This window comes from Haliaeetus albicilla, chromosome 23, assembly GCF_947461875.1.
Source record: "Haliaeetus albicilla chromosome 23, bHalAlb1.1, whole genome shotgun sequence".
Taxonomy (NCBI): domain Eukaryota; kingdom Metazoa; phylum Chordata; class Aves; order Accipitriformes; family Accipitridae; genus Haliaeetus; species Haliaeetus albicilla.
In genome coordinates, this window is record NC_091505.1 from 8405365 (window position 1) to 8430652 (window position 25288).

The 25288-nt window shown below is 39.9% G+C and overlaps 1 protein-coding gene across 2 annotated transcripts in view; it reads left to right on the forward strand.

Moving 5' to 3' along the window:
• Positions 1-25288, forward strand: part of IL1RAPL2 (interleukin 1 receptor accessory protein like 2) — a 402698-nt gene that overhangs the window by 273658 nt on the left and 103752 nt on the right. For both annotated transcript variants that reach the window (XM_069811122.1, XM_069811123.1), the window contains exon 6: positions 13575-13649. In XM_069811122.1, the coding sequence (XP_069667223.1) occupies positions 13575-13649 (75 nt within the window). The remainder of the gene's footprint in view (positions 1-13574; positions 13650-25288) is intronic.

Below are 25288 nucleotides of genomic sequence, written 5' to 3' on the forward strand. Positions count from 1 at the left end.
CAAGGGCTGGGAGAGGTCTCTGGCTTTTACTTTGGTGTATTAGCTGAAATGGAGCCCAATCCTGCAGTTGCATTTGAATACTCCCTTTTGTTGTGATATCAGTAATGCATGTAAAGGGACCCATCTCTGGATGGGTAATAGTCAACAAAAGCATGGTACAAAAAGTAGTCTTGAGACACAATCTGAGAATAATAACAGATTAAGACAGATGTTCTGCCTTGAAAGCGTATCTAACATTACTGCTACACTGTGGTAATGCTTCTGTGATCCAACCCTTTTACACTGCCGCTATGCTTTTACTACTAAAAAAACCCTCAAACAACAACCAAACCAGCCCGTCCTTTCTCTATTTAATCCACTGGTTCTGTAAAAAGCAATGATATCCTATAGTTTGTAGATAAGTGATAGATCTTTATACAGTGCCTACTTTACAAGTGTGCTGACACACAATGATTTTCTTTAATTATCACTTAAAATCTGGGAGAGAAAGTGATAATATTTCCCACCTGTAATCCTGTATTTAGATTATCACCATATTACCCTGTTAAAACACTTTGTTCTGTAATTATTAATCCACATAGTGATCCTCTTCTGAGAAACTGTCATGCTCTTTAGCTATGCATCTCACATCTTTCAGTTTAAAATGTTGCCTTACGTTTCTAGAAAACAGACCTTAGAATTGAAGTAAAAGACTTGATGAAGAAGTTATAATCTTCTTTCCTGTAATAAATAAAACATGATTGATAACTATTGTGCATCAGAAGGAGTTGATGGACATGTACATGTTGATTAGAGAGAACTGAACGTGGTACGTAATACATTTTAAAGCAGACAACAAAACGGAGAAAAATTTTTTAAATGGGGGTAAGTGGTAGGTAAAACAATCACATGTACCCAGGGCAGGTTATCACACTCACTGTATCATGAATGTGACAAGTAATGCAACCTTCACTGTTTCCTACACTGCCACTGCTGAGTTTGTGCCCAGCTTCTCCATCAGCCAGTCATCCCATCCTTTGGGACTGAAGTATTATGGATGGACGGAAATTTATATTTTTTATTTGGGTGGAAATTTGTGGGTTTTTTCCCTCAGGCTTTTGCTGTCATTTTACATTGTAATAAAAGCCAAAATTCTCAAAATTCCCCTCTTACAGGGACACCTGAAGAATGCCACTTGAGAATACTGTTTCAGAAAGAAATAAAGTTTCAGGGTGGCATTACTGGAAAATTTGCGGGGGGATCTTCTTTAAATGACTTTGTTGCTTGAACATTTTTCCATGAGCTGGGGCAGTAGTACTAAATAATCATAGATAAGATATAAAATGGCAGTCAAAATAGTATGTTGAGTTTCATTTGAATAATGCAGTTTAAATGTAATGGCAGTTACTACCTAGAACAGATTGAATCGTCTTGTTCTCTTGTTGAAAATGTCAAAGCAAAATCTTAAATTGCTTCAACACATGACAAACAGAAGACACTTTCAACAGGAAAAGGAAGTGTCAAGCAGGTTCGTTACAAGAAGCTGACAAAATTTTATGAAAAATTTCTCAGAAATTACATTCCTGGTGCAAAACTTATATCTGGCTGCTGGAAAGAAGCATCGGAAAACCTACAAGCTGGGTAATGAATGGTCTTCTGAGAACAGCAGAGAAATGTAGAAGCTGAGGAAAGTGGTCTCTGTTTTGCGCTGCTTCACCAACAGTGTCCCAGTGGCTGAGGGGTAGGAGCAATGCTGATTTCTGTCATGGCAGTTGGATGGAGAAATTGCAGGAGAACAGAAACCCCCCCTCCAGGCGTCTGCAATATGCACAAGTAGTTCAGGCAGAGCCAGGCGGAGTATCTAGGTATTTGGGCAGCCCATCGGTATCGTGTCCATGCACCATTCACAGACAGCTCGTACTGCCTTGTCCACCAAGGCTGGGGGGAGCGAGTTCCCCTTCCCACACACTTTGTGTGTGTAGCCCTGGCTGAGAGGAAACTTGGTGCCAATTTGTTAATGAAAATAGGGTGGGTGGGTTCTCCTCTCCCCTCCCCTCTTCTCTCCTCACCCTTGATGTTTTTTGGCTCTTTCTTTCTGTTTTTTTTTTTTTTTTTCCTTTTTTTCCTTGATTTAAAGATTATCTTCATCTTTTAGTAAAGAATGGAGGAACTATACTTAAGGATTAAATCCTTATCTGCAGCCATTTGAAGTGCCTGTGGGACTGTTTAATCTCACATTTCAGGGGATTTGGAAGCTAGGCCCTCCTGCAGTTTCTGCTGCATACAGTATAACCTGTGCCCAAATTGACCTGTGGGACAGGTACATTCCATTGCTTATTCTGCTGTCAGGTTTATTTTATGCTCCTCTGATACAAATGTCTGGTGTGTTGACAGCCTGCTTAGCAATGGTCACATAGATTTGAAACAAGTATAGTCCCAAAGACATTTTTTTGGCTATGCCTTCACTCTTTTCCATTGCTTTTAGTGTTGCCACAAGGTCTTTGAATTGTTTCACTGGGAAGTTAATTTGTTCCTCTCAGCTGTGCTCTGTGTCACTGGGCTTGTTAACAGGGCTGCACAGAGATGCACCAGTGGGCACTGGAATAACATTTGTCCTCATGCTTTTTGTATGTATAGCTCTCTGTGCAGGCTTTAGTCACGTTCCCCTTGGAGATTTGCTTGCCATTCATTGCATCTCCACTGACCATTAAGCATTTTCAAGTAATATGTTAGTCTTAAAATATTACTTTTTTTTTTGTTCAGTAGTTGCCTCCTGTAAACCTGATGCATGGGGGTGAGAGTGTGCCCACTGACTTAGGATGTGAATCATTTATCTGAAACTTGTTTTATCAAAGCTATGAAGTTTCCCATAGCGTCTTTCTTTGAGGCAGTGCTTTGCACGTTTGGTGTATTTTTGTGAAAAAGAAATTGCGTTCTCGGATCAGAAAACTTCCCTGTGTTTGATAGTAGCTGAAAGACTGAGGTCCCACACTGATCACCAGGGAGCTATTCTGATTCCCATCAGCTGGTATAAGCTCTGATGGAAGTGGCGAAAGGCAGCAGTGCTGACTCTGAAAATGGGTCGTCCCACCAGAGATTTCTGTGGATGCTACTTTTTTTGTTAATTCTTTTAAATCCTTTGCCTCAAATAAGAAGACAAATTTCATGCGATAACTGTCTCCTTCATTTCTTAAAGCATTGCCTTTTATCAGAAGATTTACATTTTCTTGATCTTTGGTCATGAGGCAGGATAAACAGTAGTGAGTGTATCTATGGTTTCTTTACAAGCCTATGTTATGCCTGCTTTTATTCATTTTCCTGTTCATCCAACCAATAATGATGTGATTCAGCTCAGTCTTTTCTTAACAATGCTACATGTGCTTAGTGAATAATACAATTCAAAACTTCTTCAGTGGTAAAATGAAAAAAATAATAGCAAAACCTGGTGGAATATATTTTGCAGCTTTTGAAGGCAAATTAGAGACAAAGAACCTACATAAATATTGTATAAACATTTTATGAAAAGGTTTTCCTTGTCAAGTATAGTAACATTTTTCATCATTGTAGGAAGCTTTGGAAGCCAGGGTGCTAATCCAAAGAATGCATCAGAATTAATAGGCTGAATGGGGCAGGGTGAAACCTACTTATTAACCCCGTATGTAGCAAAATCAATTGGCAAGAGGTGACTTACAGAAGTTCCATGTTTCTTACTTGTGAATGTCGTTAATCTAAAAAACTTAACAATTGAAATTCCTTCTAAAAATTGTTTACAGTATGGCAGCTTTGAAATTGTAACGGTCCTGCTGAACATCAAAGCAGGCTGAGCTGTTACACTGTGCAACACCTAATCATGTCCAAAGTACAAGTTTTAAATGGTTTCTACTGCCTTTGAGACTTCAAGTGAAATACATTTTTAATGTTGATCTTCAGTAGCTCTGTCCTCTTCTTTGAAAAATTGCACAGGAAGGTTTGGTCTGTGGCAAAGGTTTTGCCTCAGGGCTATCTCAGGGCACAGGTAAGCCATGCGGTTGCCTGAAACGGGAAACTAAGAGAGGTGGCAAAATGGCGCCAGCTCCTCCTTCGCCTTCGACTGTGGTGTGCAGTGGCTGGAGGCTGCTATTGAGCTTGGAGATGGCTTTTCCCAGCCCCCAGAAGAGCACCCATTGTTTTGCCTAGATATAGTACCATAGGTGCTTAATACTTAGTTCAGCTGGCATTCGTCCACAATAATTCTCTTTTGATACACTTCCTATATTTAATATGAGGTTTTTAGTTTCAGAGAATAATGGATCGCTTTGAGTTTTATTAAAAGAGCGCATAAAATCCGCTCCATGATAATTCATGTTGCTAGGGTTGTGCTATGGTGCAGTAGTTCACTGTGCACGAGTGGTCAAATTGATCATGGAATATTAATTGGTTGTGGACTGCAGGCTTTTGGTACTCTGGCTGTAGGTTGACAAGAATGATAGCTTTCATTTGCATGCAAAGTCTCCAGCTGTCCCTTCAAGATGGATGATGGGATCTGGCTTCATCCGTCACCACTTCTTCACTTTTTTATAAGACAGAAAGAAAAAGAATTGAAAAAGCCAAAAGATAAAATGTCATAAAATGTTCTTTGCAGATCTCCTTGAAATAGAGGGTAATTTCAAGCATCTTATTTCTGCTCAGAGTCCAAGAGAAACATTTTGAGTGCAGCTGAAATGATGTGTCCTTTGTGTTAAATACACTCCGTTCATTAAATAAAGCACACTCCATTTGAGATTTTCCTGAATTATATTGCAGGGAAATGTAATTTACATTTAGTAACAATTTATTACACTTTTTTCTCTACTTCAGAGGAAACTCATGCTTGCTTCATAAAAGAAAGCTGCATGATCCACATATAGGAAAGGAATAAAATGATCATGCATAATCTAATCCAATCTATGAAATTTTAGAAATGCAGTGAAAAGAAAGGTGTGTTGGCAACCATATGAGTAAGGGAACTTGATAGCATCAGTACGGTGAGACCCTTGCTAACACAGAATTCTACTTTCCAGCACCCACCTTGCAATGACTCTAGTGACTTCACTGACGGTAACCCATACTATCAGTGTCACTGAATGTTTCACATCAGGAGATGTCAGCTGCCTGACAACAGTCAGCTGCCACTGGCATTTAACACGTATATTGCAGTAGTGTTAAGTGTTCAGCCCTGTTGTAATTACTTTGTGATGGGCACCTTGTGGGATTTTGCCATCTGTGTTTCAGTAATGTGCAAGGTATGCTATTGTTTCTATTCCACTTCACCAGAGTCCTAAGTCATATTCTGTTCCATAAGTCCCACCCGAATCTCACCATTTCATTTTCTACAGCCCTACAAGACTTGATTGCCTTGTAAGAAGGGGGAAGAAGGTCCTGCACAAATCTGAAAACTAGAAGATCCCCAACCCAAAATCTAGTTCATTTCTACTTTTCTTAACATTACCATGAATTCAGCAGAGTTCACCTGGCACCTGATGCTCCTGCTCTTCTGTCCAAAGCAGTTAAAGCAGTTTGGCTATCTCCATGCACTCTGATAGCATCCCGTGTGATGAAGGTGAGAATGGCAGAAAGACTTCTTGTTCAGAGATGATTTCATACCTGTAATTGCCAGCTTCTGTCACTAGTTTTAAACAGTTACCATGGGCTGCAAGGTCATGCCTGCAGCAGAAGCTGTTGGAGCAGCTGGCAAGAAAAGGACAGACACAGCTGGTTGTTTGGGATTTTGACTGCTCTCAAAGTCAAGGGGGCCACAGTCATGGCCAGCTTCTTCTTGGTGCCAGTAGTATGACCTGTCAAACATGGGTCTGTTCCAAGTCATTGAGGACTTAATGGGTTAGAATCAAAACCACCAGTAATGATCCAAGAGCATTTGAGTGCCTCAAAATTCATTTCCCTTGTGAGCTGCATTTCACCATGGACACAGCATCTTCCTTAAAACTGTGATTGTGTTGTCCTTCTATGTCATAAAAAGAATTCATGTGATGAATTCCAATTATTTACTGCTAATATAAAAATGCTAAACTCCTTCTTGCAGAAAATTGTCCCACAGAGGCAGACCAAACAGCATATTAAGGCACTCTTGATCCTAGGTAGAGTTTTCAAAAAGTGATATTCATGGTGATGGTGGCAGAGGCATACAGTTGCTATATCATTTCACCCCATTGTCCCAAAAGATGCATTTCCTGCTCGAATAGTAATAAATAGAGAAACACTCGTTGTCACTGGTTAATGACTCCTGGCTTCCACACAAGTTCTGAGTTCATCGAGTTTATTGAGAATAAGTGTTCAGTGTTTATTTTCAAAGGTGGAGACATTTATCCTTCGACAAGATTTTGTTGCAATGGCTTTATTTCTGTTACAGCAAATGACGGATGAAGGTGCAATCATTTTGTCAGCTTGATACTGTGGCGAAGGAAAGGCAGCACAATACCTGAACGCTGAAAAAGTGTGTTTTGACTGACTGGTAGAATGCACTACAATACAGCTAATCAGGGAACAGTGTCCCCATACCACAGTCTCACGAAACTGCATTTTTATGAATGAGTTGCTGTATGTAGTTTTCCACTGCTTTTCACCTTGTGTGGTAATTTACTGCTGTGCCAAGAAAATGAAAAGCAATCGTTGTGATCTGGTAGCAGGACTTGCCGGTGAACGTGTGTTAGAGGCTCAGTCCACAAGGTATACTTATTACAAGTCCAGGTGGGAACCCTTGGCTCTTTAGACAAGCTTTTAACTCTACAAGTGCACAGTTCAGTCCCTGGCAGCCAAGACTATAGCTGTCACATTTACATTTACATCTGCAAAATTGGCTCACACATTTGCTTAGGTGTAAGCAGCAACATGAAAGACAAAGCAGTAGCAGGTCAGGCCTGAAGCATTTTACTGTCAGCCATTGAGAAATCTATTGGCACAGGCTGGGATTTCAGATAAGCCAAATGTAGTTAGGTACATATTTTTTAAAAGGTGTAATGCTGGGCTTCTCTAAGCAACATGTGCCCTCTGGTTAACATATTGATTTAGTGTTTAGTGCACACAGTTAGTTCCATCTTCATCTATGGTGTGAAAGTTGCAATGTCACTGCCAAGATTTTTAGATGCCAAAGTAGATCCAAGCCATGCCTGGAAGCAAGTGTATTTGAACTAGGAGTGAACAAAATCTTAACTTTGGGTGTGAGATGGTTTCAGATCAAGGATTTGGCATGCTGTTATTTGCCCCAGAGGATGCTATTCAAACAGATTGGTGCTCCTGTCAAAAGGTTAGCCAGATTCTTGATTGAATGATACTAGAGGCTCTGTGTTAATTAATGGTGGGAAAATGCCAGATCCTTTGATTGAAGGAAGTAGGTTGGCATGTAATTGTCTCATAGAAGATTTGAAACAATTTTGTTAGATTCCCTGCATTCTACTTCATATTTGGCTAATTTTTCCTTTCATCATTGCAAATTACATGAACAAATGTCCAGGAGGTACATCAATAGCAAAATTACAGAACAGCAAATGTACTTTGGGTGCTTATCACGAGAAGAGGAAAAGTCATTATCCACCCTGAGGAAGAAGAAGAAAACCCTTCCCCAGCATTTGACCAGTTCTTAGCCACATGTGAGTTAACATTTTTAGCCTTCTGCCTTCATCTCATGTAGTAGAGTTGTCTAGTCTGGAAAACAGTCCAACTGTGCTGAGTCACAAGAAAGAGGCCCTTCAGATCATAAGCAGCTGGATTTCAGTGCATGATGCTGGTGCTGAGTGGCTGCACACTGGCAGCAATGCAGGTCCTTGGAGCACAGGTGATGCGTGTTGGCTTAGAGCATGCCTTTGCATGGCACAGGGGGAAGGTACTCTGCATTAAATTCAGAAGTTGTGTTTAGCTGAGCCACTCAAAAATTGCAGTAAAAGACTTGTGTTCATCGTAGTAATGGCTTGGGCTGTCTGTCTCTTGCTGTGGTTGCTGCAAAAGAAGTCTGACTGGGGTGGGGAGAGTACTGTGAGGCTGCTGCAGAGGGAAGGTAGGAAATAGTGTAAGGAGCTGTGTCAAATAACAAACTATGAAGCAATAGGTGCTTACTGAGATGCCTGGTAGTTTTTCTAGCTGGTTATCATTGCTTATCCCTAAGTAATGATATCGTAAGGCTGTTCGTTTTCAACTGCTTTGTGCTTTTTCAAGAGAACTCATTAGTATGTCAGGTATATGTTTGAATATGGAAAGAGAGATTTTTGAAACAGTAAGGCTGTGGTGGGAAAAAAATGAGTCTCTAGGCTCTTACGCTGCATTAGCCCTTAGAGGCAGGAGCTACTCCAAGGTTGTTTTCTTCTTCAGTTGGTCCTGCAGGTAGCTAGACATTGCCCTGTGCAGCAAGTCATGCTCTCCCTTGTCTGCTAAAGATCACTGTGTAACTAATTGAAGAGGCCAAATCTTTTGCAGGTTTCTTTTCTAATTTTCTGAGGCACTTCTCCTGGGACAGCATATTCCTTGTGCCTATGAAAAAGAAGGAATAAAAGTGTCATGTGTTCTGGGAAAGAAAATGCACCTGGATGAACAGTTGCAGGGGGTCAGATCAGTGTATTAATTTGTATAACACTGCACCTTTAAATCTCTTATGGAAAAAAACCATGACAAGTGTTGTTGAAATCACAGCAACTTGACTATTGTTTTAAAGTTTGTGTATTAATTTCTAATGGGGTGAATATAAGCATAGGAGGAAACAGCACTTTAGGCAGTCTTCTAGCAGTCTGGCTGCTAAACAGCCTCTGGCCATGTCCACCAGGCTCTTATGGGAGGCACATGCATTGCTAGGTGCCTCTGGGTAAAGAAATGTCTTTCCAGCTTATCATCTAGCACCTGTGACTTCAGGTGATGCCCCAAGTAGCTTGGTGTTACCCTGGGATAAAGCATAGAAGCCCTGTGTGAGCCCTCCTCTCAGTCTTAATTCATTAGTGTACTGTATCAGCTGATAACTTGCGTAAACAAATGCAGCCAAAGCTGTCCCAGCCTGTTCATGGGATGAAATCCTAGAACAGCAAGTAAAGTCAAAGAAAACCCTTAGTGTGCTGCATTGTCAGGCCTAGTATCTTGCAAAGGTAGGCCTATCTGTGTGATAGCAGGAATTGTTGCTTTGGGGAGTTAATATCATCCCTGTTCTAGTAGCTTCACCATGTAAGTGTTGCTGCTCAGAGCAGCCCAGGGGTATGGCATGTTCCAAGGGGGTTGGGGAAAAAAAAAAAAAAGTAGATAGCTGTATCCCAGCTCTTCCTGTGACAGTTAATGAGGTATATTCCTATTTCTTTGCAGAAGTACTGCTGTACCTTTAATAATAGGAAGAGTGTTTGCAGTGCATTTAGTTGTTTTAATTTAAAGTGGTTTTGTGGGAGGTGAAGTAAGAGCTCGATGAGAATGCATAATACTAGTAGCTTTGTTAATGCTGTTACTGTATCAACATGTCTTTAACTTTTTGTTCTGCTTCCCCTTCTAGCAAGGCTGGAAATCAGAGTGGCACATATCTATAAAACTGTTCGAGAATTAAAGAAACTTCACTTAGAGGAATGGGCATTTGAATAAAGGTTGTCTATGGACTTTGGTCAAGTAAAGAGATCATGAAAGATTAGAATCCCTCCTAGCTGAGAATATTGTGTACTGCCTTACTGTTTAAGAAGGACCAAAAGTGAATTTCATAAGGTGAATAAGTGATCTGATGTCTGACCTCTAAAATAAGAATGGCTTTTGTTTTCTGTAAACACATATGACACTGAAGAGCCAGCAGTTAATTGCCTTCTAGACTCAAAATCCCTTTGGGCCATTTCAGTTCCTACGTAAAGAGCTCTGACAGGCTGCCAGTTCATTATAATGATTACTCTCCAAGAACAATATGGCAAAATATAACCATTTAAAATGTGACATGCAGGAGCACATTTGGAAAACATCTGAAGACTGCAAATAAAGCTAAGGGAAACAAGGGGAAGCCGCGGTCAGATTGGCTTGCAAGGGTTGCAAGTAGGAATGAGATGTGAAAAGAACATTAAGCAAGGAAAGCCTGAGCATGCTGGCACTGTATGGATGCAGCTACCCTAGCAAGTTTTCTCCATGTCCTACAATACACACAGAGTACAATTTAGTACCAGAGATGAAAAATAATAATATAAGAAAAGCCTAAAGGTAGCAACAAAACCCTGAAAAACAAAGAAAAAACTGTTGGTAGTATACCAGAAAGTGAAACTCTGTTGAGGCACTTCATAAAGTACAAGGGACCATGCTCAACTGGGATGCAAGGTTTTGGGAAGTTTGGGCTTTTTTCTCCATCCACATGCACCCCCCATCAAATTTCCACCCAAAATAAAATTTACCTGGTATATCAAGTTGTTTAGAATTGCATTCTCAAGCTGGTCCCTTTCCCCATTTTTAGCTTTTACTTGTGAGGTCTTGTGTGTGTGCTGAGCTTTAAACACATCATAATGTCTCCTGAAGGACTCCTGTAAAGGGTCAGCGAGAGGCTTTCTTGTTCTGACCTAGTCTGGACAAAGGGCTTGATTCTGTTAGTACTGGGCTTAAATCCCCAAACCCATTTGCAGCCACTGTGACGTTTCTGCTCCCTCCAGCATGTTTTGCAGCAGGCCTGTGTGGAAGCTGCAGCAAATAGCTGCATGTGTCTGGCAGTAGGCCGTTCTCTTCTCTCTGTGCTGAGCATTCTGGGGTACTCTTGCATTTAGCTACAAGCCAACGTGTTGTCTTCCTAAGAAGTCTGAATTGTGCACTTCCTAGGCCAAAATGCACTTTCTAGAGATTTTTGGCTCATTCTTTTAAGAAGTTACTGACCTCAGTTGCACAGAGGCAGTTAAGAACATTGTTAAATTTTTAATACCTTTGTAGTACTTCCTTTTCCTCTCTCCTTCCAGCAGGTGTTCTGAGGAAGTCTGCCTAGACAGTATAAAAACCAATAAAGAAACCAAACCCAAAATTGCAGAAGAGCAATGTTGTCAGGTTGTGACACTAGTGATGAGGTTCCCCCTCAGCAGATGCCAGGGCTAGACAACACTACCTCTAATTTTCTGTGATGAGTTGAGAGAAAATGGCAAGCAATACCTATGAAGAGGTCCTTCTTATAGCTGGCAGTGGGTTACAGCTCAACTAATGTAACTCTAGTCTAGTGGCTCTTGCTTCTTGCTAACTTATTATTTATTGACAGGGGGTTTTCATGTGAGGAACTAGAGTATAAGAAAAGCAGAGCTCTTGCACATGTTGAACAGAAGAATGTCAGTATTGAAAATGTAGTCTCACTCTCATGTTCCCTCTTACCAAATGTTCTGACTATCAGCATATTGGGACTTCCTGGACAATGTACGTTTTTCCTGGAGTGTTGGGAATGAGCTTTGCTCGAAGCAGGTGTGACCTTCACTGGAGAAACTTACTGCTTGAATTGGGGTGGGATTTGTGGAGAAGCTGGAGAAACAGTTATCCATCTTCCCCTGGATGCAATGGGATTTTATGAGAAAGAGCGCCACAAAAACTTGTAGCAGTTTAAAAGCATATGTTGCTTAAAAAATGATCAGGGCAATGTGCTCCAAAGTCCCTTGGGTCTGATGCCCAAAACTCCTACTTAGACGTTTTCAGCTTTGGTTAGGATTGAAATTCCTTAAAAAGCAAGTAGTTAGACCATACGCGTGTAGGTTTGGCAGTACTTTTGTCTTATTCTCTAATGACATTCAGTTGACTTAGGTGCATTAGCACAGCAAATTAATTATTTGTTTCTGCTAGAAATTTTCTACTCACAGGCTAATCCCCACATAATGCAATTGTACAGGTAGCCTTGATGTTGCTTCTGGGTCAATCTTGTGACTTTGCATTGGATGAGCATTTTTGAACTGCTGAATTCTCATTAACAGAATTTCCCATATATCTTTAATTATGAGCCCAGCTTGTGGTTTTAGTCTTAATAACACACTGTTTAAATCACTTTGGAGATTCCTGTGTTGTCCTTGTAGGTAAACTGTACAAGGAGTTCTTCTTACAAACACACATGATTTTGATCTGAAATGTTGGCTGCTGACTTGTTACTGAAATGCCTATTTTGTGATAAACAAAGCATGGCTGTAGCATCAGTGGAAGAAACCCCATTTTCATTTAAATGGAACTGAGGAAGCGGATTGTGCTGACAATTGTTAAGGAGTTTAAAAAATAGTGTCAACTGTAAAGCAAAATCAAACAGGTATTTCTTTAATACAGTTTGTAATTTTCTGTAGATGTGGATGTAAAAATGTTTTGTAGGCTGACAATTTTTTTTTTTTTGTAGCAGAATAATTCAGCTATCTCCAATTTCATGCAGCTGTCATTTGATAGCTGGTTATCAGAGCCACATCAGTGAAATGTATGACTGTTGCACCTCTGCTTCAGCCACTCAGCCAGCTTGCTTTAAAGTCCTAGGGAAGGTGTATTGAGCTATTGACTCGTGCTGAAGCAGACTGGTGGAGAGATGTCCTCCCAGCGTGCCAATGGCTCAGGCTGAGTTGGCAGCGTAGGCTAGGAGCTTGCAGAGCTCAAGCTCCCTGCACTGGGGCTGCTGCCCCAGCCACGGGCAACTTCCAGCTTGAGCTACTAAACCTCTGGGTAGGCTTGTTTCCTATCGAATCAGTAAGTTCTGAGGCTTCTGAGGAGATCAGGGCAATTTTGCCTTACTCTTTTATTGAAAAATGCAAATCCATTTTGCAAACTCAGATCAAATAATTTCAGGTGATGAATTTTAACTGGAAAAGTTTTGAAGTGATTTTGAAATGTTTAATTTCATGTGGTACAAGATGCTGTATTTGATTAAAAACAGTTCTCCCCATCTCCAGGAATACTCAGTCATTTATTTCAAGCTAGACCCAACTTACAAAACCTGTTTGCACTGTCTGGCACTAAGCTCTCAAACCAGGTCACAAAGCCTGCGTCTGTAGCTGTGCTTTTCAGTAGTAGCATTATCTGTGACTGTCTGTCCTCATGGCTGGAGCAGTCACCTGCTAGGACCAGGCTGGGGTATTGTTTTTCCTGCTGTCAGACAGAGATACTTCTGTATAGCAGAAGGCAGGGTCCCCATTCGGGCTTTGAGAGAGGGTCCAGGTGCCCCACCTGGTTGGGTGGGAGTGTAAGCTAGATGTGAAGCTGCTGGGGATCATCAGACAAAATTATGTGCAGGTTTTCTTTGAGCATCTAAATACTGTTTTGAGCAGGCATAAAGACATGTTGGGACTGGTCACACTGAAATAGATTTGGTTGGCATTTCAAATTAATTGGGTTAACTTTGCAAGGTGAGGATCTAAAATGCTTGATCTAGTTATTATATGTAGATTAAAATTGAGAAATGGAGTTTGTTTTGCTGCTTTGTATTAAAAATGTAATTCCTGAAATAGCTCATTTCTGTTGAACCAGTGGGCCACCACAGCCACTAGGAAAGCAGTTAACACATTGGCAGTGTAATAGCCATATTACGTAATACATGTTTACATGCCATCAAGTGTACAAACATTTGATTGCTTACATGACAGAGCTTTTCTTTTGCAGTCATTGGTCTCAATTTTTCCATTACATTTTTTCATTTTCTTTTCTAGCTTTACTCACAGACAAACCTCCAAAGCCATTGTTCCCCATGGAGAACCAGCCAACTGTTATAGATGTCCAGCTGGGTAAGTCCCCTTCTGGGAATAATAGATCCTAAACTTCCACTCTGGTAGCAGATGGGAAAAATTGAAAGTGGTAAGAAAGGTTTAGTGGTACTGTTATTACATGCAGATCAATTTGCAGCTTCTCATTTATAACTGTAGAATTTACTGCCATGGCAATTTCAAAGAATGAACTTGTGTAGCATCAGGGGATGGCAGTACTAATCGGTTACATTGGGTATTAAATATAAAGCACTGATGCTCTTTTTAATATATGATTGATAGAGTAATATATATCTACATTGGTGCTGTATTGATCAGTTGATGTTCAACCTAAGACAAATACTCTCATAAAGGAAGTGCTGATTCCTCTAAAAGTTAATGTAAAACAGTGCATTTTCAGGTTGTTCTGAATGCTTATCAGAAAGGGCTTTTGACTAAAATGCTTGTATGCTTTTCTCACTCCTGTTATATATTCTTCTGTGAATGCACATCTCCAAATCTCAGCTGGGAGCCTATATTTTCTCTCATGTTGAGAAACTCTACTCTTAGAGAGTTCTGCTAACTTTGGGGAACTGTGGGGCATATTGGTGCTGAAAGAACTGCTTGGCTTTGAAGTTCCAGAGGGTTTTTTTCAGTGACTTGCAAATAGATCTCCAATTTTCAGAGGTAGAATTGGAGTTGCTGTTGAGGACTGTAGCACCATGAGCTTAAATCACAAGAGATGTGTTGTAGATGTGGATTATTCACCCTGTGCTGAAGCTGTGGCACTTTCCTTCTTGAGCTTGACTCTCTTCTTCCTTTCATACCAAAGCTGGCTAGGATTCAGTGGTGGAATTGAGTTTAAAGGCAAGCAGGGTCAGAAAGAAACATTTTAAGTGGGCTGATAACATTGTGGTAGAGCTGTTTGTTTGTTTTTGTGAAACTCTACAGGGTCCTACTTGAGCTGAGTACAAAGGCACATCCTTGTTCTTAAACCAGGTGCCTAACAATTTCAGTGAAGCATTTAGGATGCTATGAAGTATTTAAAAATGGGCCTTAAATTCTTGAATGTGGTTGTTGAATTGTCGTGAGAATATGAATTATTTGTGACCTTAGCTAATCTTAAAGATTAGCTTTCTCTCATATACCTGAATAGCCTCAGGAGTCTGTAAGGGCTTGCACAGGGAAGACAGCAGTAGATCCGGGAAGCAGCCAGTGCTCTGCAGACAGGAGTGTATGTGCATACTCAGGTTCCCCACCACAGGATTCACATGTTTGTAGCTGAGCAGAAATTGGCCCTAAAAGAAGAAAACACAAAATGGGTCTGAAGCCATAGTCAAAGGCACACCAGAATTAACAGCAAAACACAGTCGTTGAAGTTTGGATCAGCCCAAAAAGCTGAATTCATTCTCCTGGTCCAGCTTCTTAAAAGTCAACTTTCTAATGATTTCCTTTGGGAGCAAACTGTCCCTGCATACATCTGTGTAATAAAGGCACTCACAGAGTACACATCTTTGTTTCCTGCATTTTTATTCCATCTTCATTTTCTCTTCCAATTTTCCCTGTTCCATCAGGACTCTTGGTTTTGCACTGAATTTCTTCTTTTTTCTGCATGAAAACATTTTGTTCTGACTGATTAAAAAGAGGTTTGATTAAAAAAAAAAGAAAACAAACAACCCCCCTCCTCTCCTTGGAGATATGGCTCAGTAATAGGATTTTGGAATATCTCTAGAGGGAAATATAAATCTTGCATCTTTATATGCTGGAATGTAATCCATTAGTTGTCCCCTAAGATCAGGGAATTTACATATGGTGCTTTTTTTCTGATATGTTAATGGGTTTGTTTATTGCCACTAAACCATATTCATATTGTATGTAAGAGATTAATGCATATGAAAGAACCTGAACTTATTTCTTTAACATACAATGAAGTTCATTGATTTCCCTCTTGATTTTAAATAGCAAATAGATAGAGCCAGAAAATTCCAGGGAGCACCTTCATCTTGTGGAGGCCACCTGCAGCTTTGGGCTGGGAGGCTGTGCTGACCCCTGCAGTATGCTGCCAGACCCTCACGATGTACTAGAGCTTTGCAGGAAAGCGAATGATTTGATTGCAGCAAAGTAACGGAGGAGAAAGTTGTATGTAAGGTCATCTGCTGGAATACTTTTCTGAAATCTTGTTAAGCTCCTAGGAGTTTTGAACAAGTGACATTCTTCAGTATTTTATTAGAAATCAAAGCAAAGTTTCTGTGTTTTACAGGGCTTTTAGCCCATGGAGTCAAATCACCCAATATGCCTGCTTTTTCCAGTGGTTGTGCAAGTATGAACGTGCCACTATACTACAAAAGAAATGGAGTTTAATCCATCTACTTGTTTTGCAGAGATTATTTTAGATTTCTATTGAAAAACTAATCTTTAAAGAAATAGCTGTCTTTGCTCTATAAGCAGAGGAGATTAATAATTATTTACTGTCTTTATCCTTAATGGTTAGCACAATGCAATGCAAAATCTTCCTAGAACTCTAGGCAGTGGCCTAACTATTTAGCAGCTTATTTGACCTTGTTGCAGACTTCAGTGTTCACCTTTTGGCTTTCAGCTTTTATAAGAAGGTTCAAATGAAAATAGGTATGCACAATTCTTATTGACAGTGGATAAAAGAGTTCCTTCAGGCTTCAAACGTGGTCCAGAGCCTGCCTTGTTCTTCTTAAGGAGCATGAATATACTTTTTGCTTTTTCTGTTTTCCTTTGGAATGTGACAGACATCAAAACCAACCCCGTCAAGGTTAGAGAGAAGCAGAAACTGGAATTAGCTTCTTTCTTGTTTTCCATATTTGCTTGTGCTGGAGAAACAGAGCCAAAGAGAGGAGGGTTGACAGGAGGACAAAAGAGCATCCCAGAGGACTAGAGAAATAGTCCAAAACAATTTCACTGTCTCAGATGCTTTACCAGGTCAGATAATCACTTTATCTCCGGGCCGACCTAGAAAATAATGACAGATTTTTTTTTTCATTGTTCATTTGCTGCTTCCTTGTCATAAAAACAAAACTAAAAAAAATTTGTTTTCTAGCTCTTTGCGGTGGGGTCAATGTAGTAATAGCTCTTGATTGCCTAGTATGCAGCACATTTAATCTTATTAAATCTTGGTTTTTACAAATAATGTTTATTTGTACTATATAGTATATGTTTTTGCAAATAATGACATTAATCTGATAATTCTTTCTGAAAAAAAGATATCCCTGATTTATCTTCATGACATTAAAATCAAATTTGTTACTGTGAGCCAAAATACATATAGGTCTTCTGCCTAGGAGATGGTGTGGCTCTAGCAGAAGGCCCTTAAGATTGCATTTGAAGAATTTTGTGCCATAACTCTATACTCCTACAAACTCTGTTTGTAAAATATGACTATCTCCCATGTAAAGCTCTGAATGTGAATTTATTAAAGCTTATGCTGCTGTGATTCAAAGTAGTTGTTCAAAGACCCCTTTGTTTAGAGCAGGAACTTGCTGTTGCTTTCATTGACCATATAAACCTAAGCATGTATATGGATTGTTCATACCAAATCCCTGAGGTTAGAGAACTACTTATGTAGTGATACTTATGTGATTTAGAAAAGTAAAGATCAAAACCTCAGTCAGAAGTCTTGAGGCTGTGGTGCAGTAAGTTTTAAAGATCTGTTATCTATTTTCACATACAGCTGTTTTGACAGTAAGTGGAGCATGCTGTGCTGTTAACTGTTAAGATGACATGTTGGTACATCACTCTGCTGATTTCTTAATTTACTTTTTAAATTCTTCTCCAGCTAACTTTGTTCACTCTTAGTGCTTTGAGAACATGGAAAGAAAGATAACCAATCCTTTGTGTTTTGATTACATGATTACAGAGTACGTTTCTTCTCTGAACTAGCTCCTTTGCACAATTCCGGTAGCACCAAGGAGCCAAAATCTGACTGATACATAGGTAGCTGTGAGTTATTGCACTGCCAGCTCTCAGCTGGTGTAAAAGCAGCACAGCAGGGACATAAGCATTTGCAGAAGAAAGGATGCACAATTGTGCTCTGCTGATTCTTGGCTGGACAAGGATCTGTAAGGATCTTGTAGGAGCTCTGTCTAGCTAGTCTATGTACAAGCAGCTCCCAGAGTAATCTAGCTTGCACCATGGCTGCTATTTTACGCTTGTGTGTTCCACAGAGTATCAAAAAAGCTAAGAATACAGTACCAAAATAGAAGCTAAGTCTGTCTGTTAATTCTGTACCATATATTACAGTGACTGCAATGTCAAGTTAGCTTTTTCCTTATGAATGAGTTAGTTGAGACTGGAATGAGTGTTTGCATATTTGTGTCTATATTAATTGAATATATCATTGCTTTTCAACTGTGTACTGGTTTTGTTTTCAGGCATTTACTTAAGAAATGTAGCAGGAGTCTTAGAAAACAAAACAAGAAACATCTATGTTAATTCATTTACTGAACAGGGAAAATGTCAAGGGGTTTAACTCACTTTTGTCATGGTAGTTTCTCTGCTTCTGAAGATGCTGAGGAAAGAAAACACATAGTTTATGAGGATTCTCAATTTTCCTAATAGCTGACCTGTTCAGAAAGATTTTGCTTCTAGAAGATTTAACATTCCAATTCCTTGGGACTAGTTATTAAGCAGATCAATAGAGCTACTGTAAAACAAGTGCAAGGGAATATACAAAGTTACATCTGCTGACAGGTATGGGAATAAAATAAAAATAGTTTTTAAAAAAATGTCTTTTTTGTTTGAAGCACTGGCTGGAAGGAGTTGTTTGGGAAGTGAAAATCTATGCATTTACTGACATTTTTAAGATACTACATTCACTGTCCACAGTCTTAATTTTCACTGAGGCCTCAGTTTTCATCTTAAAAATAAGTAATAAAGATTAAAAAAAAAAATAAATCTGCAAGATCTTTCAGAGACATCCATTTCATTCCAAGTCTGTCTATTCAAGACAATCCAGCAGTGTCTGTCATTACTGATTTGCTGATTAAATCATGCTTTCTTCATATTTAAAGATACAGGTATTTGATGTACATCTTAGTTGAATAGAGTGGCAATCTTGTACAAAAAACACTACAGAAATTTTGAACTGTAAATTCAAACAGAGCAAGTGATTTGAAAGCAAACTTAGGAAGGAATTCTCATTAGTGTGTTTGCAGTGTGAAAAGAGCACTGATACTCTGCTGTGGTCAGGCCTCTGAGTGTTGTGTGCGTGCCTTTGATTTGCTGTTTGATTAAATGTTCACATATGATGACTACTCAGGAATGTAGCAGGTATATATGAAAAACAGGTCTCTTAGAAAATGGTAGCTACATGCTACCCCTCTGCCTTTCTTTCCCTTAGCTTCCACCAGGCATTCTCCAGCCTAGGGCTTAGCAGGGGCTCTCAGATGGAGATCTGGGTTTCTGTGAGCTGGGCCAAATCCAGAGCTTTGCGGCTCTCTGAGGTCAGTAGCCCTCTCCCTATGCTGCTCGTGCTCCCTCTGCTCAGCTGGGGCAGCACAGAAGAGACAAACCTTGAGGAATCAGAGGTGACGTGACCCAAATGGGCCCTGAGTGAGCAAAGAGGCTGAATTGGGAGAAAGATGAAGCTGAGACCAAGAAAGGATGTCTGAAGAGGATAAAACTAAAGTGTAGAGGGCAAGGAGGAGACAGGGCTGCAGAATTTTTTTCAATTTTTTTTTTTCCCTCCCTGCCTTTTCTGTTGAGATTCTCTTGTCACTCTGTATGAAAAGTGGTGGCAGCCCAAATACACATTTGCAAGGAGTTTTCAAAGCCCAGTGGGAGCGAGATGTGGAGATGTGGGCATGGAATTGTGCTGGGCTTCCACAGCTGATGCCTGAGTCACCACAGAACATGTTCAGACTGACTCTTCTGAAAGCTTATAGCCTGATTAGACTCTGGAGGATTTTCCTGGGGATGTCTTGTATAGCGACTATTTGCCATCAGATTGGATGTCCCTTCTCTTAGGGTGAAAAGAAGGGGGATGGAAGGAAGGAAATATCTTTTTTCCCCATTCTCTTCACCCATTCTGTGGGAATGTCTGATGTTTTTGATATAGATCCCTCCCCCTTCCCGTTTTCCAAAATTAAAAAGCTCTAATTAAGATAATTAAATAATATCTCAGCTTTGATTTCACCTAACAGATCAATCAGTACAAAATCATAAGCATATGAAACCAGAGCCTTATAAAGAACAGCCTTGATAGGAGATGATATTACCTATATGTACACTGTATTTCTTCTGGTTGGGAAATACAATAACAATCAGCAATACCAATTTTTTTCTGTTGAATCCAACTTTTCAAGATACAACCCCTTTTCCTATCAGAATAGTCTGTAAATATTATTAAAAGTAATAGTACTTTAAGTGGAGTAGTGGCTTCTGGTGCCCCATCCAAGTGGTTAAATTGTGCACTGAGTACCCTACAGAGAGAAGACCAAAAGTTGTCCGTAGAGACTCAGTTGATCTTTCCTCGTGCAAGGTCTGAGTGTGGAATGGGTGACAGTCTTGCCCCAAATCGTAGCATATCCTACTGCCTTATTCTGTCTGGGTGGAATAACTTCTACCCCCACACCAGGGATCTAGGTCTGTGTGCACTGAAAGACAGAGCAGAGGGGAGGTGGGACTAAAGGCAGAGAAGACATGGTTAGTGTCCCCTCCATGCCAAACACCAGCAAAAATTTGATCCCCTCCATCCCAGTTCTCCCCACGCTGCACCTCCGTCTTACAGCCTGTCCCCTATGCACTGTTGCTGTCTGGCGTAGCAAGCTGGTACCCTAACTGTTGTCTCCTCCACACCTTCTTCCAGCCATCCAGGGCTGTCCACTGCACCCACCTCCTCCCACAGATAAATTGAGAGATCCCCTTCCTTCCCATGGGAGACCAAACCTCATACACTATTCCCTTCCCTTCAAGAGGTTACAGGCTTGCTGTGTAATAGACTCCAGACTTGGTGCTGGAAAATCATTTCCTCCCAGCAGTGCAGACTGTAATACCAAAAGCTTCATGTTCCTACGCAGAAATACGTGAAGGAGCAATTTTCACTAGGCAATGAAGAGAAACCGGGGGGGTATATTCTTTAGGACCTGCCTTCCTCTGCAGCACAAGGGATACAGCTCCACAGCTATTTCAGCCATACGTGCCTGTATGAAAGGAGGCAGGATTTGCATCCATTACAATCATTTTGTACTAATCTGCAGGGAATATCAGAGACAAATTGTCTGACATTTAGGTTTAGAAGTAGTTCCCTAAATACCCTAAGTGTATTACCGCTAATGCTTTGATGCTAATTTGGTACGCTGTTAATATCCCTGCTTCTCTCAGGGATAATGGTGAAATGCTGTACTTCAGAGACTTGAGGCTGGGATCTGTTGTTCAGCTGGTATAAATCCACAGTTGTTTTGCCTTTTGTATGGTTAATCCAGATTTACATCTGTGAAGCAGAGAACAGTTTATTGACACACTTCTTTCTTTTGTTTTAATGGACTTGGAAAGATACGGCCAAGTTCTGGCTACTGATCCATGGTTTTTACATCCATTGAAATCCATAAGATTGGCACAGATATGTCAGAAAGGAAGATTTGGCACTTTCCAAATTTTTCTTTGGTACTTCTGTAAACTATTTATTGCTTATGTTGATTTCAGTGGTCATTAGATCAATTTTATATATACTCTGAGGACAAAATGACACTGTCTTTATAGAAAAAAAATGATTAATTGATGTCAGATAGATACCCTTGCAGTTAGGTTTGCAACAGCAACACTTTAGATGAATCTGTTGTGTTCTTTTTATTACAAGAAAGTAGTAAAGAAGAAACACTCCAGTATATCCTGGCTTACAGTTGTTCAATGGCATTCATCCAAGGGCATTACCTAACTTATGATGATTGAGGAATGCCTCAAATCATCTTGCACCAGTAAAACTTTCTCTGAAAGTGGTGACCGTTGTGTGGGGGGTGTCCAGGTCGTGCATCTTCAGCACTTCGCTAGGACTAAGCGATCATTAACAAATACAACCATCATTTCAACAGCCACAGATACGCAGCTATGCTGAACTTGGCTAAAGGATCTCTTTGGTTTTTAGATTTACTGTGTTTGACTTGCATCTGAGAAATAGGCACAAGTTTGTTTCTGCAAAAATACTCAGCCCACGGGACAGAAAATAGAAAAGATGGTCTTAGTGGAGAGCAGTGGAGCTCTGTTGATAAGAGCTGTGCATTTTTTTGTTCCGCCATAGTTCTCCTGACCTTGGCCTGGACTCTATGTCCTCTTTTAAAGTGAGGATAGTACTTTTCTAGTTTCCAGGAATGTTGTGACAATAAAATCACCTGGTATTGGGGAAGTGCTCTGAGAAGTGGGAGGAGAACAGATAAGAAAGACTTTGACCAGGATTTTTTCCTCAAGGACCTTACCTTTTGGGTTCCGAGCATTATTGCAAACACAGAGACATTTGACTGCACAGTCCACAGACATATACTATTGTGCATTGAAAGTCAGGCAATATTAATGTTCCAGAAAAGAGAACCACAGGGCAAAGTTTGCACCATTTTCCATGCTTGTTAGAAACATTGTCACTGGAAGGAATTCATGTTCTGCCATTTTACATTCTCTCTACAGTGTTTGTCACATGAATGAGTTATTAGGCTGTGAATGCCTGAATGCCTCATATATTCTGTAAATTACAGAGTAGAAACATTCGGCACTACTATTTTGACCTTTTCAGCATTCTGTGATTTGCTGGGCATGCCATTCCACATCTCTTGTTTACGGCCTCACTAAAATGTAGGGATGGAGCCGAGTGGGCAAACAGTCAAAATATACTGGGCTGCAAAAGGTCAGGGTCATGCATCACAGTGCTGCTGTTCAGTGGGCAGTGAACATTAAAATCTAGACTAACTGTTCTCATGATTTTTCCTTCTTTACTGAAAAATAACAGAGAATTGTACTTTGTAATCTGTTCCAAAGGCAACAGTGTAGAAAATGAAGAATGATGGTATAATTTTTATTTCTTAAAATTTCAGTATTGTAATGTCATGATCTTAGTGGCTGTGAAAATCAAAGCTGTCATAGTCCTTCAAAAGAAATGAGATGGAATTCTACTCACCAAATCTTTGCTTCATTTAATCCATGTCTGACAAATGTTGCTCTTAACTTCATCCTCGATACCCTTGCGTTTGTCTCTATCCTACAGAAACAAATAGCTTGTATTAGGTAATTGAACTTCGACCATTAAAACTAGGTTCGTTTACTGTACTCATGTTAGACATTTCAGTCCAATGAAGACTGAAGGAAAGATAGTCAAAGTAAGATTTCTCTTGAAATGAGGAGATACCTTTATTACCTACTGAAGACAGATGTCACATGACTTCTCAGTACCCTTAATCAGCTGGAAAATAAAAATATAGAAAGCAGTAATCTGTGGAAAGGCAGCAGAGGCCCACTGTTTTCTACCACGTGTTTTTAGTTTAACAAACCAGCCTCACAGTAAATGATGACTGTAACTTCCTAATACTATGTTTTTGTTATCTGCTTATACTATATGGGAAGCTTATTAATTTTAACATGCTTGGCCCTAGTCCTATGAACAAATGAGTATGATTAGTCATGAAAACATACACCGAGATTGCTTTGGTGCACAGTCAGGTGTGTAGTTACTTCAGCTCAGAGGAGCGTAGGATTATACGCTTAATTCTTTAAGCATGCTTTATTTTGCTCAAATAAAAATTTCAGTGATGGTCTTGCATGCCACATTAATTAAAAGGCATAAGTAAATTTCAGTTTGTATCTAGCAGTGATGTAAGGGGACTGCATATGCCACTGCTATAATCTCAGTGCTGAAGTTTGCAAATGGTGCTACATGCCCTACTGGTCAAGTGTTACATAATTCTTTGCAAACTCGAAGCATTTTCCACATTTCTCTAATCAGGCTTGGTGGTTTGAGTTGAGAATTTAAATGCTTAAGATGCAGTAATTTTTATTTTTTTTTAAAGCAACTGGTGTATTAAGTGTGCTTTTTCACTGCTAGTGACTGTCACGGTTTAACACCAGCCAGTAACTAAGCACCATGCAGCTGCTCCCTCACTCCCCCCCCACCCAGTGGGATGGGGGAGAGAATCGGGGAAAGAAAAAGTAAAACTCATGGGTTGAGATAAAGACAGTTTAATACAACAGAAAGGAAGAAAATAACAATGATAACAATAATAATAAAATGACAGTAATAATAGTAAAAGAATTGGAATATACAAAACAAGTCATGCACAATGCAATTGCTCACCACTCACTGACCAATGCCCAGTTAGTTCCCAAGCAGCAATCCCCCCAGGCCAACTCCCCCCAGTTTATATACTGGACATGACATCACATGGTATGGAATACCCCTCTGGCCAGTTGGGGTCAGCTGTCCTGGCTGTGTCCCCTCCCAACTTCTTGTGCCCCTCCAGCCTTCTTGCTGGCTGGGCATGAGAAGCTGAAAAATCCTTGACTTAGTCTAAACACTACTTAGCAACAACTGAAAACATCAGTGTGTTATCAACATTCTTCTCATACTGAACCCAAAACATAATGCTATACCAGCTACTAGAAAGAAAATTAACTCTATCCCAGCTGAAACCAGGACAGTGACCAGAGTAAATAAAATCAAACAATGTATTCTGTAAATTTTGTCTCTTTTTATGAAGGGAAAGATTGTCCATGGGAATCTTTTCTTGGATATGTTCTCTAAATTCTTCTGGACTTGACACACTATTTTGAATAGTTTGTTGCTAAGCCCTGAATAAGCAGGATTTGAAAAGTAAAGCTGCTTTGATTGGGCAGGCTGATCAAATCAAGCTTTCTGTTTCCTGATTACATTACTGTTAACTCTTTTTAATGATTTCCTGATCTGCATTGACGAATTTGAAATCAAATTTATAGATAATATTCTGCAGCCTATCATTCAAATGGTTGATATTAATAAACATTGCAGGCAGAAAACTGCTTTGCTGGAACATTTGAGCATTTACCCCAGTGAAGTGAATGCATATAGAGTAAGCAGAAGGTTTCATTTTTAAGTGCAGTGGATATTTGTGGTTTAATTTTATCTGAATTCATCTGCCTCTCATGCTTTACTCTGGAAACTTCAGTTGTGGAGACTGCACTGTATGCAATAAGAAATCTGCTTTACTAAGGATCATTGACCAAGCGCTTTTATTTAGGATTGAGGTTTAGCTTTTCTAAATATCATCTGGCAAAGCGAGTGGTGTGGAGATATCAAATTGTTATTCACAGTGTGGGCACATTGCCTCTCAGAAGGGATCTGTTGCATTTGAGCACTTATTCAGATGCAGGCAAGCATGCTACTCTCGGTTTCGGGATTTCAAACCTCAGCTTCTCACAATCCAGCACATCCCTTCACAGCCTGACCTCTCTTTTATGAAATGCCACTTCAGCCAGAAGACTCTTAAACAAACTTGTGATTTCAAACACCTAAATTTTCAGCAAGCATTTGGGGGTTATAAGCTGTAGGTTTGCCTGTAAAAAAAAAAAAACAAAAAACAAACAAACAAAAAACCAAACCAAAAAACAGGAAATCCACAGGCGAATTACAACCTGTAGTGTATCATAATAGGCATGGTTGTGTTAGATTATTTTAGAATAGCTTTTTTAAGAAGAGACACCAG